This window comes from Thamnophis elegans, chromosome 11, assembly GCF_009769535.1.
Source record: "Thamnophis elegans isolate rThaEle1 chromosome 11, rThaEle1.pri, whole genome shotgun sequence".
Classification (NCBI taxonomy): domain Eukaryota; kingdom Metazoa; phylum Chordata; class Lepidosauria; order Squamata; family Colubridae; genus Thamnophis; species Thamnophis elegans.
In genome coordinates, this window is record NC_045551.1 from 38,379,217 (window position 1) to 38,396,830 (window position 17,614).

Below are 17,614 nucleotides of genomic sequence, written 5' to 3' on the forward strand. Positions count from 1 at the left end.
TTCAATTAAAAGACAATCTCAAGAGTTCCTTCTGTACTGCATTCTTTCATAGACAAAAAACTAGAGAGAAAGAATGAAATTGATGTGAGCACAGGGAAGCTCAAATGAGCTATATTCTGGGTTTGGACCTCTTGAGTCTTAAAAAGACCCAAAGGGAAAAGATTCCTAGCAAAGCTGTCATTTTTTGAGTCTTTTCAAGGCTGCATGAAAGCAATCCCGTTTGGGCCTCTCCACAATCAATCCATACATGATCTGCTTTTAGCCACTGGGCTCTTCTGCTGAATGGAAAAGAGCTGCTTGATCCAGAAAGAAATCTGAAATGTTGCTTCTTGTGTCTCAAGATTTTGAAGCATTTGTGTTATCCAGTTTTATAGTTTCACCACATAGTTGTACTTTAAGGTAAAGGTTCCCCTCGCACATATGTGCTAGTTATTCCTGACTCTAGGTGGCGATGCTCATCTCCGTTTCAAAGCCGAAGAGAGCACTGTCTGAAGATATTTCCCTGGTCATGTGGCCGGTATGACTAAATCAGAGGTGGGTTGGTCCCGGTTCGGCCTGGATTGGGAGAATTAGTAGTGGCAGGAGCCTCCGCCCACCTACCCGGACGCTTCCGCACATGCGCAGAACGCAAGTACACAAGCAAACTAGTGCTACTAGGATTTGCAACCCATCTCTGGACTAAACGCCAAAGGCACATGGAACGCTATTACTACCAAAGGTGGTTCCTATTTTTCTACTTGCATTTTTACATGCTTTCAAACTGCTAGGTTGGCGGAAACTGGGACAAGTAATGGGTGCTCACTCCGTTACGCGGTACTAGGGATTCGAACTGCCAAACCGCCGACCTTTCTGATCAACAAGCTCAGTGTCTTAGCCACTGAGCCACCACATCCCTTTTAGATGTACTTTATTGCACTTTAATTATATTACTCTTTCATACGTTGTTTAAACATAATACAATAAAGTTAGAAAGTTTTAATAAATAATTCATCTAGCAGAATATGTTTTTACAATTTTTGTTACCAATCCCTTTTAACTGAAGATGCTGCGAATTAAGCATTCGTCCTTGTTGTGTTGTAGTAAGCCACAACTATTCATAGTTTTCTTTATATGCCTCATTAAACACCCACAAATTAAAAAAATCATAAATTACCTGAAATATTTTTTTGCAGATCTGAAAGAGTGAACAGTTATACATGTTACACATATAACATGCATTTAATATATTTAAATATAAATATTTGATGTAGATTACATAAACTTATATAAAAATATCTAGGGCATTTGATTGCCAGATTCACATTGATTCTGGAATAAAGCAGTGAGTTTGTGGCTATTGAGCAGCATCTGCTGGTGATTACTAGGCACAGTTATTTTGAAATGAGTTTAAAAAAGAGAAATAAATGTCTCCTTATTAGACATTTTGTAACATTGCAACATGAAATATAATCTTTTCCAATACTCTTTTTCAGCCTTATTTCCCCATGTTAAATGCTAATAACTACCGAAGTAGGTGATTTTACTCACATTTGTATTATTGTACTATTTCGTTAAGACCTTGCCCAATAATTTTTCAGTGTTAATCCACGCCCTGATCCCAACGGTTACATTTAATTAGCTTAACCTGCCAGGGTTTCATCTGCTCAAATTTAAATGTCTCCTGGAGGAAATGCAGATGACTCCCTTTGCAGTCGTAACAATGCAAGAGAAATTCCCCTCAGTGATCTTTCTATGCCTAACTTAAAAAGCAACGTACAAGGAACTGTAGTCAACGAAGAAATTCTGTGAATCATCTCAGCAGCGGAAAAGTTGGCTAAAGTTATATATATATATATATATATATATATATATATATATATATATATATATATATATATATATATATATATATATATATATATATATATATATGAGGTGTTCAAACTTCTTTACTTGGGATAGTACTGAAAATGTTTTCTCAATAAAGAATGTTATGGAAATCTAGTTTTAAAAGGTTAAGAATAATGCAACATTGTGTGTAGTCATGAAATATTGCAACTGTGTTGCTGTACCGTTTCCCCAAAAATAAGACAGGGTCTTATTTTCTTTTGACCTCTGAAATAAGCACTTGGCCTTAATTTTCGGTGAGCTGTCTTTATCCTAAATAATGGCAAACCCTCAATTTTTAATCTAAATACTCAGTGGAATTTGAAAGTTTATATATAAATTAATCTGTTCTCTCTACTTTTATAAATAACTACTTTATAAGGGAATTCATCACAATTCTTTGGAACTATTCTTGTTTCAGAATCAATAAGTGTACCCATCATTTCATTATAGCTAGCTTATATGAGCACCAGTGTCAGAATGCTTGTGTCGATCCTCTGAATGCACCGATTCCATAAACTGCTGGAAAGGTTAGCAATTCCCCTGATATCTATGGAAGGAACCTGCTAATCTCAATGTTCATGGGGTGCACTTCACTTGAGACCCCTAGTCCAGTGTTTTTCAACCTTTTTTGTGCAAAGGCACACTTTTTTCATGAAAAAAAATCACGAGGCACACCACCATTAGAAAATGTTAAAAAAATTTAACTCTGTGCCTATATTTGCTATATATAAAGTGTTTTTCCCACGGCACACCTTACACTATGTCACGGCACACTAGTGTGCCGCGGCACAGTGGTTGAAAAACACTGCCCTAGTCGTTGGTCACAATAACAAAATGGAGGTCATTGCATAAGTTTATGGGAACCAAGCCAATATAGATGGCAATAGAGTTAATATGTAGGATTTATACCAAAGAGTATTAGTAGAGCTAAGAATTTGTTAATATGTTATTGAAAAGCCATCATGGGCTTTAGGAAGCATGAGCACCAGATGAGGGCCCCCCTCTGGAATTCATAACTGCTTTCAAAATTCTATAAGGGAACACATAGTTGGGAGAAAAATCTAGGAAACTAGTATTGATCTTATTTATTAGGGAATAATCTATCTGAACAGGGTTTTAGATAGGTTTCGACAATTTTGCCATCCAACTAATAGTTTCTTCAGTGCCTATGAATACATTTCTCTCAACTTTGTAGTGCTAAAGTACGATTGATGGCTCCAGTGTCTGACTGGTAGTTTGCAAAGCAGTGAGACTGGGAAGAACAGTTCTATTGTCCAATAAATCCAAGCACTATTGCACTGTGGAATACTTACTAATTGTTTAACCAAATAACTTTATTTGTCAAGCTACATGTGTTTTATAAAATAATTAGCAGAAATCTATGAGGATTACATAAGCAACTGCTATATTTATTAGTAAACAGGAAGCACCAGAACTACTGGTTGCCTAAGTAATGGATAACTTCAAAATCAAGTTTTATTGCTTCTTTGAAGAACAGAACTTTTGTCCAAGTAAGCAAGCATGGGATTCAACCCTATTTAAGCTCACTTCAGGGTGAAAAAAATTCATTTTCTTCTTCTACCACTTGATGTTAAATTATAAGAATTAAAATTGATGGAAGGCTTCGTGTCAAGGAATACTTAGGACATGTTTAAATGAATATGAAGTTGTCAGAATTTTTATTAAAACCCAATCTAATTTTTAACATGACCATTCCCAGCCTTCATATTGTGTAATTAAGCCATAGATGAGAGAAGGTGGCTTAAAGAGAAGACACCCTTGCAACCAAGTTAATTTTCAGTATCGGTTTTCAAGTAATGTCTGTGCTTGCATGAATACTGCAATGGTAAAGGCAACCATGATCCACTTTAATTCTAAAGCTTGTCATCATTACAAAATTGCAAAGTGCACATTTTAAAACATATTGTTTTACATATTTTATACAATTCAATAAAAGGCACTTTAAAGGTTATATAGCTAAGAGATCAAAAAGGCACAAATTCTTTAAAACAATTATAATGTGTAGTCAGTGAATACTATTATAATACAGTATTCGTATCTTAAATGAAAGTTGTTTATATCGGGGCTTTGGTGTGCTTTAGATTCTAAGGCAAACGGAGCTTCTGAGCCTGCACTGCATGAAGGTGGCACTTCCCTGCTCTTCCTTAAAGCTCTCCTTGCAACTAGCAGCTGTTCTCCTCCCTCACTGAGCAGTGGCAGGAAAGCAAGTTGCAGACCTGTGCTAGATTTATGCCCCAACACACTCTGAAGCTGTCATTTGCCTTCAGATCCAAAGCACAAGAGTTCATAGCATGGTGGTCTTTGGTACAGAAGGCTGATGTGCATTTCTGTTGGCAAAAGTACATAGTTTAAGTGCAAGCTGCTGGGAAAAAAAAGTCCATTCGAGAGAATTCTTAATTTGACAGCAACCTATAGGACAGGATGCAGAACTGATTACATATTTTAATGTGGTTGCTGCGGTCAATTTTCCAATGAACACACGTTAAGAAAAAGAAAGGAGGTATCAATCCATCTTTCTTCCTCTCAGATTTTGTGAACAATTTCTTCTCCAGTTCACATGAAACCGGTGCTGAAAGAAAAGAAAGATTTTTCAGTTTTACAATGCCAAAAAATGTATCTTAAAGTATCTATCAGGAGTAAAAGCAAACAGCAAATAGCCTGCACATGGTAGGATGGAAATAGAGCAGAGCTTCACAATTCCTATTTTATTTCTTTTTTGTCCCAAAGTAGGAACTATGTTTCCAGACCTAACCAGAGCAGTTAACTAAGGGACGGAGTGGCAATCCAAGGTAAAAAAAGAAATAGTTATGAAACTATAAATTTATGGGTATCGAAATTGAGGTCCCCAGAAGCAGAACCATAACATACAAAAGTCCTGAAGGAGTTTGTGGATATCTTCTTGGAACTCTTTCTGTGATCTTTGAATCATGAAGGACTGATTTAGAAATAAAGAAGGGACAGTTGTTTTCATCTTCAAAAATGAGAAAACAATCAATTTGGTGTCAATACAAAGCAACTCTCTGCAGCAGATTATTAAGAAGTCAGCTTGTGAACATTTATAAGGAACCAGGATGACCAAGTCATGTTAATTAATTTGATCTCTTTTGACAGAATACCGGTTTAGTTGCCCACAGAAATAATATAGGTAGTCTTTGACTTACAATCAAAGTTGAGCTCAAAGTTTATGTTGTTAAGTAAGACAGTTGTTAAGTGAGTTTTGCCCCATTTTATAATCTTTTTGCCACAGTTGTAAAGCGAATCACTGCAATTGTTAAACAAATCACTGCAGTTGTTAAGCAAATCTGGCTTCCTCATTGGCCTTGCTTGTTAGAAACCAGCTGGGAAACTTACACATGGTGATCACAAGACCCCGGGATAATGCAACTGTTACAAATACATTCCATGGCTAAGTGCCCAAATTCTGGTCATGTAAATCATAGGGATGCTGCGAAGGTTGTAAGTGTAAAAACAGTCAAAAGTCAGTTTTTTCAGTGCTGTTGTAACTTCAAATGGCTACTAAATGAATGGTTGTAAGTTGAGAACTGCCTGTAGTCTCAGAAAGGATCTAATTTGATTTCTCCTCCATGTCATCTAAGGACGAGCATTGGGACACTTTTTGCTGTTAGAATAGTACTCTTAAAAAGTACAAAAAACGAGAATAAAAAATAAACTGGACTGCAAGAAAATAGTATATTAAAAAAGGCATCTTTACTTTTCTGCCCTGGGTGTCTTGATTCTCTGACTTCCTGCAGTTTCACTCTGGATTGTTCTGCCTTTCAGTTTAAGACAGAATTGTAAGACTAAAAATAATGAATATTGTTCAATGTGCAGTTGAGATTTTGAATACCACCACAGTTGCTGCACTGCATTGCACAATAAACCTTTAGGATTTTAAAAATTCTACTTAATATTTTGAATCATAGTAAGGAAACTATAATATCTGATGTGAGTCGTACCACTAATTTTTGGACTGGATAAACAGCTTCCTCTAAGTATTAAAAATATTCAACATACGGTTCTGTTTCTGTGACTTACTATCAGGCCCTAACCACTGAAACCTTTGTGGATTACAGCCAAAGACTATTGCTGGGAATCCCTGTGATGGTATCTGTCCCTTTCTAACTTCTCTTTTGTTCTCTCGTCATCTACGTTCACAATTTCCTGATCTCTGACATCAAAGCATAGGAGCTCAAGCCGAAAACCTGGATCCCTTAAGGAAATAAAAAGAAAAACAAGTATTTTCATCAAGGTGCCTAATCAAAACTTTTTTTCTATAAAATTTAAAACCATCATTTTCATCATTGGAATCTCTGAGTGATGTATATTGCTTAAGACATTGTTCCCCTTCCTCCAATCTTTCAAAATGGGCTGCTTACTTTTTCCGATCTTTATCTTTTTTAAAACCAGCTGTAGGTGTAGGAGGCAGAGGCCTGCCTTGCAATATGTCTGAGGCAGCTTTCCTCTTGTTGAATGCAATAATTTCGTCTTCCAAAAGCTTCCTTTTTTCTTCTACTTTCAATCTCTCTTCCTGATGTAGTCGTTTCAAATGTTCAAACTTCATTTGAAGCTAAAATAAAAGCATTGTTTTTACCAGAAGAGTTTAGTCTCATCTTAAATCTATGCTCAATAATTACACTCAATAAAAAATAGAAACAGATTTTTAAGATAATTCTTTCATTTGTGTGATTTAAAATAATCTGAATAGAGATGTTGCTTTAATTAGCTTACAGTTCAGAATGCAAAAACTGACATCTGTTTAACGGATTACAACCAAGTTGAACAACTATACACTAGATCAACTTTTGAGGACATTAAATGTCTCCTTTTAAAGTGTTGAAAACTGAAGAAAAATTTCTATCAAATATATAGTAGCGTTGCATTTTTTTTTTCTCTATTGCCAAGCAGCGAAAAAACCAGGTCACACGGAGATAAAATGTCTACATATTCAGAAAAAATAATTCTATATACAGCAATCATTGCACATTTTTTAGATGCCTCCAGCCTCCAACTAAAGTTAACTGAACATGTTCATTGCCCTGCAAGAATTACAGAACTCTGACAAAATTGATTGTTTTTTTTTTTACCAAACAGGGTAAAACCCTTTATTAGATCCTGCAGAGGAAATTTATGAGGGTAAGAAAAACAAGAGAAACTCCTACCTACCTGTTAGTATTATCGTGTGTGTGTGTGTGTGTGTGTGATTAAGCTTGGGGATACGTATTCTATTTGGCACACATGTATCCATATATACATTTTTCTTATCCTAAGTCAAGAATTGTGAAGCCAAGACCTTTGTTCCATTTAAACTAACTGGATTGGAACATTGTATAGAATTATAAATGGGCTACATATACTTCCTCTTAATCCATTGAAAGGAACAGTAATCTCTAGAAGGATCAGAAACTTTAAAATATATGTCATTCAGAGACCAAAGGGTTGCAAAGATTAGTAAGACTGAGATTCCTAATCAAATGGCACAGAATGCTGCCAGAGTCTGATCACTACAATTTGAGGTAGGAATTTATTAATCATTAAAGGAAGCAGTGGTGAGGTCCCTCCTCAAGAAGCCTTCCCTGGATCCAGCCGTCCTGAAAAACTACCGTCCGGTCTCCAACCTCCCTTTTTTGGGGAAGGTTGTTGAGAAGGTGGTGGCGCTTCAGCTCCGACGGATCTTGAATGAAGCGGATTATCTGGATTCCTTTCAGTCCCGTTTCAGGCCTGGGTACAGCACAGAAACCGCTTTGGTCGCTCTGACCAATGATCTCTGGCAGGCTAGGGATAGAGGTCACTCCTCTATCCTGGTGCTTCTTGACCTCTCAGCGGCTTTCGATACCAACGACCATGGTATCCTTCTGCGACGTCTGGAGGAGAAGTGAGAGGCACTCCTCTATCCTGGTGCTTCTTGACCTCTCAGCGGCTTTCGATACCAACGACCATGGTATCCTTCTGCGACGTCTGGAGGGAGTGAGAGGCACCTTTCTATGGTGGTTCCCCTCCTACCTCTCCGGTGGGTTGCAGTCGGTGTTGGTCGGGGGACAGAGGTCGACCCCTAGGCCCCCCTCCTATTCAACATCTACATGAAACCGCTGGGTGAGATTATACGATGGCACGGGATAAAGTACCATCAATACGGAGATGATACACAACTATATCTATCTGCCCCGTGCCAACTCAGTGTAGCGGCGGACGCGATGTGCCGATGCCTGGAAGCTGTCAGGATCTGGATGGGGGTAAACAAACTCGTACTCAATCCCGACAAGACCGAGTGGCTGTGGATGTTGCCCCCGAAGGACAGTTCAGACAGTCCATCCTTGATCCTGGGGGGTGAAAACTTACACCCCTCAGAGAGGGCCAGCAATTTGGGGGTCCTCCTGGATCCACAGCTGACACTGGAACACCACTTGTCGGCTGTGACCAGGGGGGCCTTTGCCTAGGTTCGCCTGGTGCATCAATTGCGGCCCTACTTGGATCGGGGTGCACTTCAAACAGTCACTAACGCCCTTGTCACCTCAAGGCTGGATTATTGCAATGCCCTCTACATGGGGCTACCCCTGAAAAGCGTTCAGAGACTACAGCTAGTCCAGAATGCAGCCGCCCGAGCGATATTGGGTGTACCGAGATACACCCATATTACACCTATCCTCCGCGAGCTACACTGGCTCCCAATTGGTCTCCGGATGCAATTCAAGGTGTTGGTCATTACCTTTAAAGCCCTACATGGTTCAGGACCAGCGTATTTGCGAGACCGCCTTCTGCTGCATACCTCCCAACGGCTGATAAGATCCCACAAGGTGGGCCTCCTTAGGATGCCGTCAGCCAGTGTCGGCTGGCGGGGCCTCGGAGGAGGGCCTTCTCTGTGATCGCTCCGACCCTGTGGAATCAGCTACCCCCAGAGATCCGGACCTTGCCCACCCTCATGGCCTTCAGAAAAGCTGTTAAACCCTGGCTGTTCTGGCAGGCCTGGGGCTGTTGACCTTATTATGTAGGGTCTAGCCCCAATTTGAATGTATGCGTGTTGGAGAATTTTAATCTTTATTTTTATTTTATTTTGTTTATTTTTCTTTCTTGTTCTGTGTAAGCCGCCCGGAGTCCTCCGGGATTGGGCGGCCTATAAATCTAATAAATTAAATTAAATTAAATTAGACCAGGGATGTCAATTCAAGGTCTACAGCCCACATCCGGCCAGCGGGGTGCTTATATCTGGCCCATGGGGCCACCCTGGAAACAGAGAAGGACCAGCCCAGGGTGCCTCTGCCAGTGAAAAGAGAGCTCGGGAGAGACACGTGCGGCCATCGCAAACTGTTTTCACGGCAGAAGTTTGCAGGAGGCCGTTGCAGCCAGAAACGGAGCTCATGAAGGCCACATACAACCTTCCTGAGATGTTTTCACTGGCAGAGGGTTCCAGGAGGCCATAGTAGCACTCATGCCAGCACAGGTGCCCCTAACATGAGTAATGTCAAGCTGGCCATGCCCACCCTGGCCACATCCACCCTGGCCCCCTAGGTCAAACAGAATCCTGATGCGGCCCTCAATGAAATCGAGTTTGACACCCCTGATCTAGACTCAGAAACATTTAAGCAGATTTTTAAAAAAATACTTATGAAAGCTCAGTGGTCAATGGCCATATAAAATTAATCAAATGGGAGTTCAGTGCATCACATCTAAGTTTCTCTTGCTGAACCAAGTGATCATTTTTTTTGTAGGCAGATTAGATTGTTAATACCCTATCTATGTACTTAAGGAATTTTCAGGGTGGGTTGGAAGAGGAGATGTCATGAGCAGATCCACTATTTGCTTGGGAAATGATGGCCTTCTTTGAGCTGTTGGTCTGAGTGGGTTTCAGTTTCCTAACAGTTTTTGTAGTCCCAGCAACAATTCCTACAGTAGCAGTCAAGATGTCTGGAGCCGGACCATAGGACTCAAGGTCCTGCCCACCCCCAGGGGAAAGAATTGCCATGGGATAAGGAGAAGAAGAGATTAAGGACAGCCCCCTATTCAAGAACAGTCTCAGCAGGGAAGAATTCTAACAGTGATCCAGCTGGGGGTATGCATGTCTAGCTTCCATATACACAGCTGGAACTCTGCCAGGTCCTGTCTCCATTCTCCATGTACAAATCATCATCCAAGTTCTCCAGGTACAATGGCATGACTGACAAAACATGATCTGATAGCTTCATTTAGAAATCACTGTTTTAGAGGACAAGACACCCCCAAATTTGAGAACCTGATTAAATCTGTTCAAAATTTCTACAACCACCCAAACTCACCTAAGCAGAGTCAAAATATACTTACTTCTCGCTCTGCTTCTTTTAGCAGTGCTTCTTTCTCTTTGACTCTTTGCACAAACATTTGTCTCATTTCTTCTTGTTTCCGTTCTAATTCTCCAAGAAATTCGTGTCTTTTAGCTTCATATGTCTCCTGTAGACTGGGAGCCATAAAATGTAAATAGCTTTCCTCATTTAAGTGACAAGCAACAATGCTTAAAGATTTCAGAATTGCGCTCAACAAAAAAATATCAGAGTACCTCTGAAAAGATTCCTTCTTGCAGAAAGTTAATGCTCTCTTGGAGATCCCAAAAATGTGAAACAAATGCCATGGGCTGATACTTATTTTACATTGAAAATAAGGGTCCATGCTCAGAATATTCTATTTGTAGGAATCCATAGCATTTTCCAAATTTTAAATTCTATCTAAAATTCAGAAATTCTTTAGAATTTAGAAACATAACTTTTTTCCACCTCAAAATTTGATTCTATATTGGCCTTTCAGAGGAAAAGATATCAGTCACAAAAGCAACCAAAGAACACAGATTTCAGCAATCTGATAGATTGGAAACAAATACATTCCATTTTTCCAACATAAAAAATAAAAAAATGCAAAATTGTTTGTAATTCAGTTTTCAGTTTGATGTTATTTTTAACATGTTTATTTTGATTGATTATATATTAGTTTTTCTGTCACGTCTGAAAGTGATTGTTAAAGGCAGGAGCAAAGACTATCAGGGAGAAGCAAACTACATGAATTCTGCAAATATAATAATGAGATAATCATTGGGAATATTCATATTCAACTGTAAAACTACTTCACTCACTTCCCAGGAACAATTCAAAGTACTGTTGTTATCCTAGAGATCAAGGCTGTCAAACCCACGGTACAGGGGCCGGATGTATCATGCACTGGCCGTGCCCATGCCCGATTTAGCAAAGGAGAAAAAAGTTCCGATATGCCACATGACACTGTCATAACAACGTGAGTTTAACATCCCTGCTATACATCCTCTTATAAAAATATTGTTACACAGAATCTAATATCTTGTTCTATGGGTCAAATAATATTTTTGATTAGCAGAAGGCATACATATATCACATGGAGGTCAATAGGGAACATCTAGCTGACTTTGGTTGATCTCAACAAATTAAGCAGTGTTGAACTTGTTTACTACATGGATAGGAGATTGCCACCACAGAATGCAATAGCTGTATCCTAGATGAGTGATTTTTTTTAATGCTAGAGGAAAGCAATGGCAAACCTTTTTAGTGTATTAGCAAAGAAAATTACAAGAATCGTCAGGTGGAAGCATTATGAAGCCCCCAAGTGACTCAAAGAAGAAATTACCCTATACATATTTGATAATTAATATTAACAAGGCATATTGCAGTTACATACAGTATTCAATAGTCTTATTGCCTGTTTCACTTTGAAATAGAAAATAGGGTTCAGATATATTCACATATATACAACTTCAAATGCAACACTGTATTTGTTGTATGTGAAATATATGTGATAGCATATATTTCCACAATAAAAAATTGACTTGTACAAACAGGATGCAGTAAGAAATCTGTTAGAAAGAGATAGGCAGCAACAGTATGAATAAGAATTATTTGCTTGATTTGAATGTGCTTAGTGCTTTCTTAAGCCTTAAATGCATTTGGCTTGGACATATGGTCTATGGAGTGAAATGAAATTTAACTCTGCTAAAGTAGTGAGGTTAATTTAGCAAAAGCTTTAAAAAGGATTTGAAATTCCAAAAGGGGTTTAAAAGATTACTTTTAGCAACAAAGTTTACTTGCTGTAGTAATATATAGTAGCACATGGTGTACATTACAGGAAATTCTATTTAAAATATAGATATCTAAAGATCATTCAACATATCTAACTACATTATCTGACTAATGTATTTACTAAAATTATAGTTTCATGTAAAAACTCTAAAAAGATTCCTTTATGTATTCTTTTCTTCTTATTGTCTGGCTTATTTTTCTCTTCTTTATTTGCCTATTAAGAATCTCTTCTTAATTTTAAAAGCAATGTTTCTAAATTTCCTGAATGACTGTTAAAAACATCCTTCCCTTCTGATACCATGCCATTATGATGGCCTCTTAGATGCTCTTTCAACAAAGTCATATCCCAATAAACATGCTGTGGCAAAGTAGACAAGCAAAAGAAAGCTATTTGAAAAGTGACTCCCATCTCACTGTTATATGCCCACAATGTTACTAAATAAATTCAGATTAGTCGACTGAAATAGTCACACCTATTAGATGATTTTTAGATATTTATATTTTAAATAAAATAGAATTTTCTCTAATGTATAACAGCAACAGCCAGGGGTTCTCCTAACTTTCCATCCTTGGGATCCATTAAACAGCAATGGTGCTGTTTTCATCATTAAAGGTTTCATTTAAAAAGTAAAGGTAAAGGTTCCCCTCACAGATTTGTGCTAGTTGTTCCCAACTCTAGGGGGTGGTGCTCATTTCCATGTCAAAACTGAAGAGCCAGTGCTGTCTGAAGACGTCTCCATGATCATGTGGCCAGTATCACTAAATGCTGAAGGCGCATGGAACGCTGTTACCTTCCTACCAAAGGCGGTCCCTATTTTTCTACTTGCATTATTTATGTGCTTCCAAACTGCTAGGTTGACAGAAGCTGGGACAAGTAACGGGAGCTCACTTCATTACGCAGTGCTAGAGATTTGAACCGCTGAACTGCCATCCTTCTGATCGACAAGCTCAGCATCTTAGCCACTGAGCTATAGCGTCCCATGACTAATTCACTTGAGATATGAGCACAATTTAAGGGTTTTTTTATTTCACTGGGCAACATTCTTTACTGAAAGCCTGGTGATTATATCTGACAATTTGTTTCCTTCCCTCCTTGTATGCTGGGTTATAGAATCATATCTCACTTTTTCACTATCCATGCATCTTGCATGGAAGGTTATATAAATTAAACAAGCTGATAATAGAACTGCACTCATTTTATCTGGCCTTCCTGAAAGAAGGTCAAAAACAATTTGGCCTCCTTCCTAGGGAACTTGATCAGAGGTTACAGAGTGGCTGGATTAATTTATGCTCTGGCATGTTTAATTTTTTAAATTAAAAAAATAATTTAAATTATTTTTAATTTAAAATAAATTAAATTTATTTTAATTTATTTAATTTAATAAATTAAATTAATTAATGGGTTGGGGGGGGGAGCTTGTTTAAACCTCTAGAGAAAGTTTACTGAATTAAAAGTAGCAAATGTGCTTAAAAATGCAGGCAAAATAAAACCAAATTAATACGATTGCTGAAAAAAGTCTTATTAGTTGCAATGTGAAAGGATGCATTCATATAATCAGGGAGGATAGCTCAATTATATCCAATAAATAAATGATCACATCGATTGAGGGACAGCAGAACACAGGTTTAACCTTCTGAACTCTATGTTAAAACAATTCTTTTTCAGAGTTAGGATAATCTAATTGTTGATAATCAAATTGTCCACTTCTCCACTATAATGTTTTATCCTTACCAACCATGCTTTATTTCTTTAATGGTTGGAATTGCAGTATAAGAGCTTTAATCTTATGGCAGCAAGTATGTTGGAAATCTTTACTGAATATCAAGAAGATAGAGAAAATGGGTACTTAACAACACAGGAAATTTTCTTGCATTAGCTCACTCTATTTGTCCATCTAGCATAAGTCTCGGCGCTCCAGAAACGAGTAGCTTTCTGGGTTCTTGTGCAGAAGAAAACTATTTGTTTCTCCTTGCTTATTATTGAGTCTTTTGAATTGGGAACATATTGATCTATTATTGCATTATGGTTTTTTTGTGTTATATTTAAAGAGTGCTGAGTTTGATATAAGTTAATTCATTAGAATCAAAAGCTTAGAATCAATATTGCTATTAAGGCATCATCAGTTCGTGTAAGATCACACTATCACTTTCTATAAAGTTAAATAAAACAGCAATATATTAAAACAGCAATGTTATAAAACAGCAATATATCTGAAGCTATGTTTTAATCATTCTATACTACAAAACAATATACCTTTCTCTATAACTGGTCTTCCTGCTATCTGGCACCCTAAAAACAAAGGTATACAGGTTCATCAAGGCATGTTACTGTCCAAATAACCTTTTCAAACCCTATGCAAGTTTATTCAAAAGTAAACCCTACTGAATTTAAATACATTTATTTCAAGGGAGCGGATGTGAGACTGTAATGTAATTTACTTTATTTTTTACAAAAATAATAATGAGCATTTTGTGCCGTAAAAGCTGTAGCATTTTTCCAAAAGTTAAATGAATTCATTTTTCCTATAAAAATATAACTCGCTTTTATCATATTTAAGTTTCTGTTTAACACTGAACAACAAAACGTATTAATAAAGACCCAACCAGTATAGTTTGTAGCTATTTTAACCTGCTGAGTCAAACCAAAGAGCTTTGTGGCACTTTGGAAGATTTCATGGATTATTTATTATCCTGGAAGGGGGAAAAAACTGGTATGTGTGTTTGTAGAGATTGTAAGGGACATCTAAATAAATTTGGACAGGGCTGAACTAAAGAGGGCTGACATAATAAACATTCAGAATCTTTTCATGTCAGGAAGAGGGAGGGTAAAACTCATGCCATAAGAACTTGAGTTTCAAATCTGGAACCTTGGTTAACATTTTGCCCCTTTATCCGCAGAAATGAATGCCTTATTTTGTCCACAAATTGCCCTGAGTAAGCATTTACTCTCCATTAAGTACTGAAGTTGGATATGTTCATTTCAGGCTGGACACTGCCTTGCAGTGAAACCAAACTAAGAAACTGTTGGCAAATTCAACCTCCAATGTGTAGTCAAATCAGGAAAAATTACCCAAGGGCAGCAGCTCAGGATGCTGTCGACTGCTGGATTCCCTGACAGTCAGTTATTATTAAGAGACTGAAATAAAATTGAAAATGCCTTACCTACATAGCAATACTTCAGCACGTAATCCCTCTTTAGTTTGAGGGCTATTCAGAAAAAAACATCTAAGCGCCTTTTAAGTACACCTGTGGTATTGTGGTATTAATGGAACTTGTAAAGTAATACCTATAGCAATAGCAATAGCACTTAGACTTATATACTGCTTCACAATGCTTTACAGCCCTCTATAAGCTGTTTACAGATTCATATTGCCCTCAACAATCTGGGTCCTCATTTTACCTACCTCGGCAGGATGGAAGGCTGAGTCAACCTTGAGCCAGTCAGGATCAAATTCCTGGAGTGAGCAGTGAGTTAGCCCTGCACCAACATGGCTCCTATTTTTCTCCTTCCATGGAAACTGAAGGTGTCATGCAACTTTGATGCATTAAATATATGTGATTATTACACATTACAAAAATGCAGTCTACAGGGCTGATTTTGATTATTTTTCCCAACATATTTACAGAAGTTCTGTTCTATACTGTATATGACATACAAGTCCATCACACCATTCCCTTTTTTCACACATAAATATAGAAAGGATAAAAAATACTAAGCAACAATTAATAACAACAGGCAAGAGATAAAGGTCAAGGAAATGTTACTATACCTAACATACTTTAATTTACATAAATTAACTTATGCTTAGCAAAAGACCCCCATACTAGTAGCATCTGCACATCTCTATCCTTCTTCTCATTTTTATAAAACATTCTACCAACTAAAATGTCTATTTGCTCACTATTCCAAGTATAATTTGCAATCACTCACTCCATTTCCCCTGTCAAACACAACTACCTTAGTCTTTTGAAGAATTAATTTTCAAACCATCTTCCTCACTATGTCATATAATCTTTCTATGTTCCCTGCAAATAATTCATATCCTCAGCCAATAACCTCAGCCATTATCTGCATACAAAAGTGCATATACATTCACATTCAACACCTCTACTGTCACTTACACTGATCCATAAAAGCATTAAACAACTAAAGGGAAGTCATATTTTCATTTCTTACTCCTTGCTCAATGCTGAACCATCTGAGTAAGAATTCCATTTATTCTCACACATGCTTTACTCCTGTCATATGCTACTCTCAGCACATTCAACAAACGTTAATTGCCTGTTTATGCAAACATTACATTATTTATCATATATTTTCTCTAAATCAACAAACATGCAATGAATACGCATATGAATAAGGTTCGTGTCAGTTTTTATTTTAGGGGATAATTGTTGTTAAGTGAGTTAGAAAGGGGAAATGAATGCATAGAACTGAATATAGCTGAAGAAGTTAGAAAAATTAAAATAGTGGTACAAAGGTAATGATTGAGCAGCTAAAATGGATGATCACTGATGATGAAGGATGAGTTACAGATCGGAAGACAATGTAACAGCGAAAGTGAAGCAGTGATGGACTACTTGATAGTTTTTGCTACTAGTTTTCCCAATTGTTTGTAGAATAATAGAGTACTACAGTAATTGCTGTCTTTATCTTCTACCTGTACAGGTAGTCCTCGACTTACGACCACAATTGAGCCCAAAATTTATATTGCTAAGCAAGACAGTTGTTTTTCTTTTAGTTTGTATTTGTTTTCACTAATGTAATCAAAATCCTTAAAAATATGTGTAAAAAGGAGGAATGCATAAATGACTTATCACAAAAATGAGTAATATGCCGTCAAAATTATGAAACATTTTAGTTATATCCTCCCCAAAATGAGAATATGATTGACCCATTTTTACAAGACATTCCTCAAGCCATTTTTGACTAGAAGACATCACTGATCCTAAAGTATCATCCCCAGTTTAGAGGAAGCCAATACTCCTACAGAACCACAGAAAGCAACAATACTCGATTCTAAGTGAGACACAGCACTAACTATTCTTACAGTCCCTTCAGAATGACTTCAGCTTTGCTTGCTTAAATCCATCAAGTGACCAACAAGTACTCCCAAACAAATGCTTCCTAATACTTGCTCTGTTGCAAATATTGAAGCTGTAGTTGCCGGATATCTCGAATGCTGGCAAACACTGAGGCACAGGTGGTAGCCCAAGCAATGCCAGAATTTTTTTTTTTCCGCAAAGTGTTTCAGATTTCAGTTACACAATTATTTTAAATGCTTGATTTCTACTGAGAGTTTAGCAATTTGAAAAGTCCCTTTCCTCCCCTGCTATTACAAATAAGGTGAAAATAAAGAGAGTGAATACATTCTTATATTGCTGAAATATGGAATTATTTTTAATGTACTTACCTAACAGGTTTGTTTTCTGGACCAGTGTCTTGGAAACCCATTTCTTCCAGTTTGCATCGCCGGTACAATTCATAGTGGCGCATATGAGTCTGTTCCCTGAGATCTTCCATATTTGTACAAATCAACATTTCCCGAAGTTTCACAAAATCACAGTGGTTCTCGTTCTCCACTAAGGAAGGGAATATAGTACGAGTAGCACTTTTTTAGAATATATTCAAAACAGTACATATAGGAGAACAACTTTCT

General features: G+C 37.4%; 1 protein-coding gene across 7 annotated transcripts in view; it reads right to left on the reverse strand.

Annotated features, from left to right (window-relative positions):
- Positions 1-3,182: 3,182 nt before the first annotated feature.
- SEPTIN10 (septin 10) overlaps positions 3,183-17,614 on the reverse strand; it is a 50,489-nt gene continuing 36,057 nt past the window's right edge. For 5 of the 7 annotated variants that reach the window (XM_032226181.1, XM_032226183.1, XM_032226182.1 and 2 more), the window contains 5 exons: positions 17,369-17,537; positions 14,209-14,244; positions 10,183-10,315; positions 6,267-6,457; positions 3,183-4,459 (listed from right to left, as the gene is read on the reverse strand). In XM_032226181.1, the coding sequence (XP_032082072.1) occupies positions 4,444-4,459; positions 6,267-6,457; positions 10,183-10,315; positions 14,209-14,244; positions 17,369-17,537 (545 nt within the window). In that variant the 3' untranslated portion in view covers positions 3,183-4,443. Of the gene's footprint in view, positions 4,460-5,175; positions 6,101-6,266; positions 6,458-10,182; positions 10,316-14,208; positions 14,245-17,368; positions 17,538-17,614 lie in introns of those variants that run through there. The other 2 variants (XM_032226184.1, XM_032226179.1) reach the window with 2 other exon arrangements.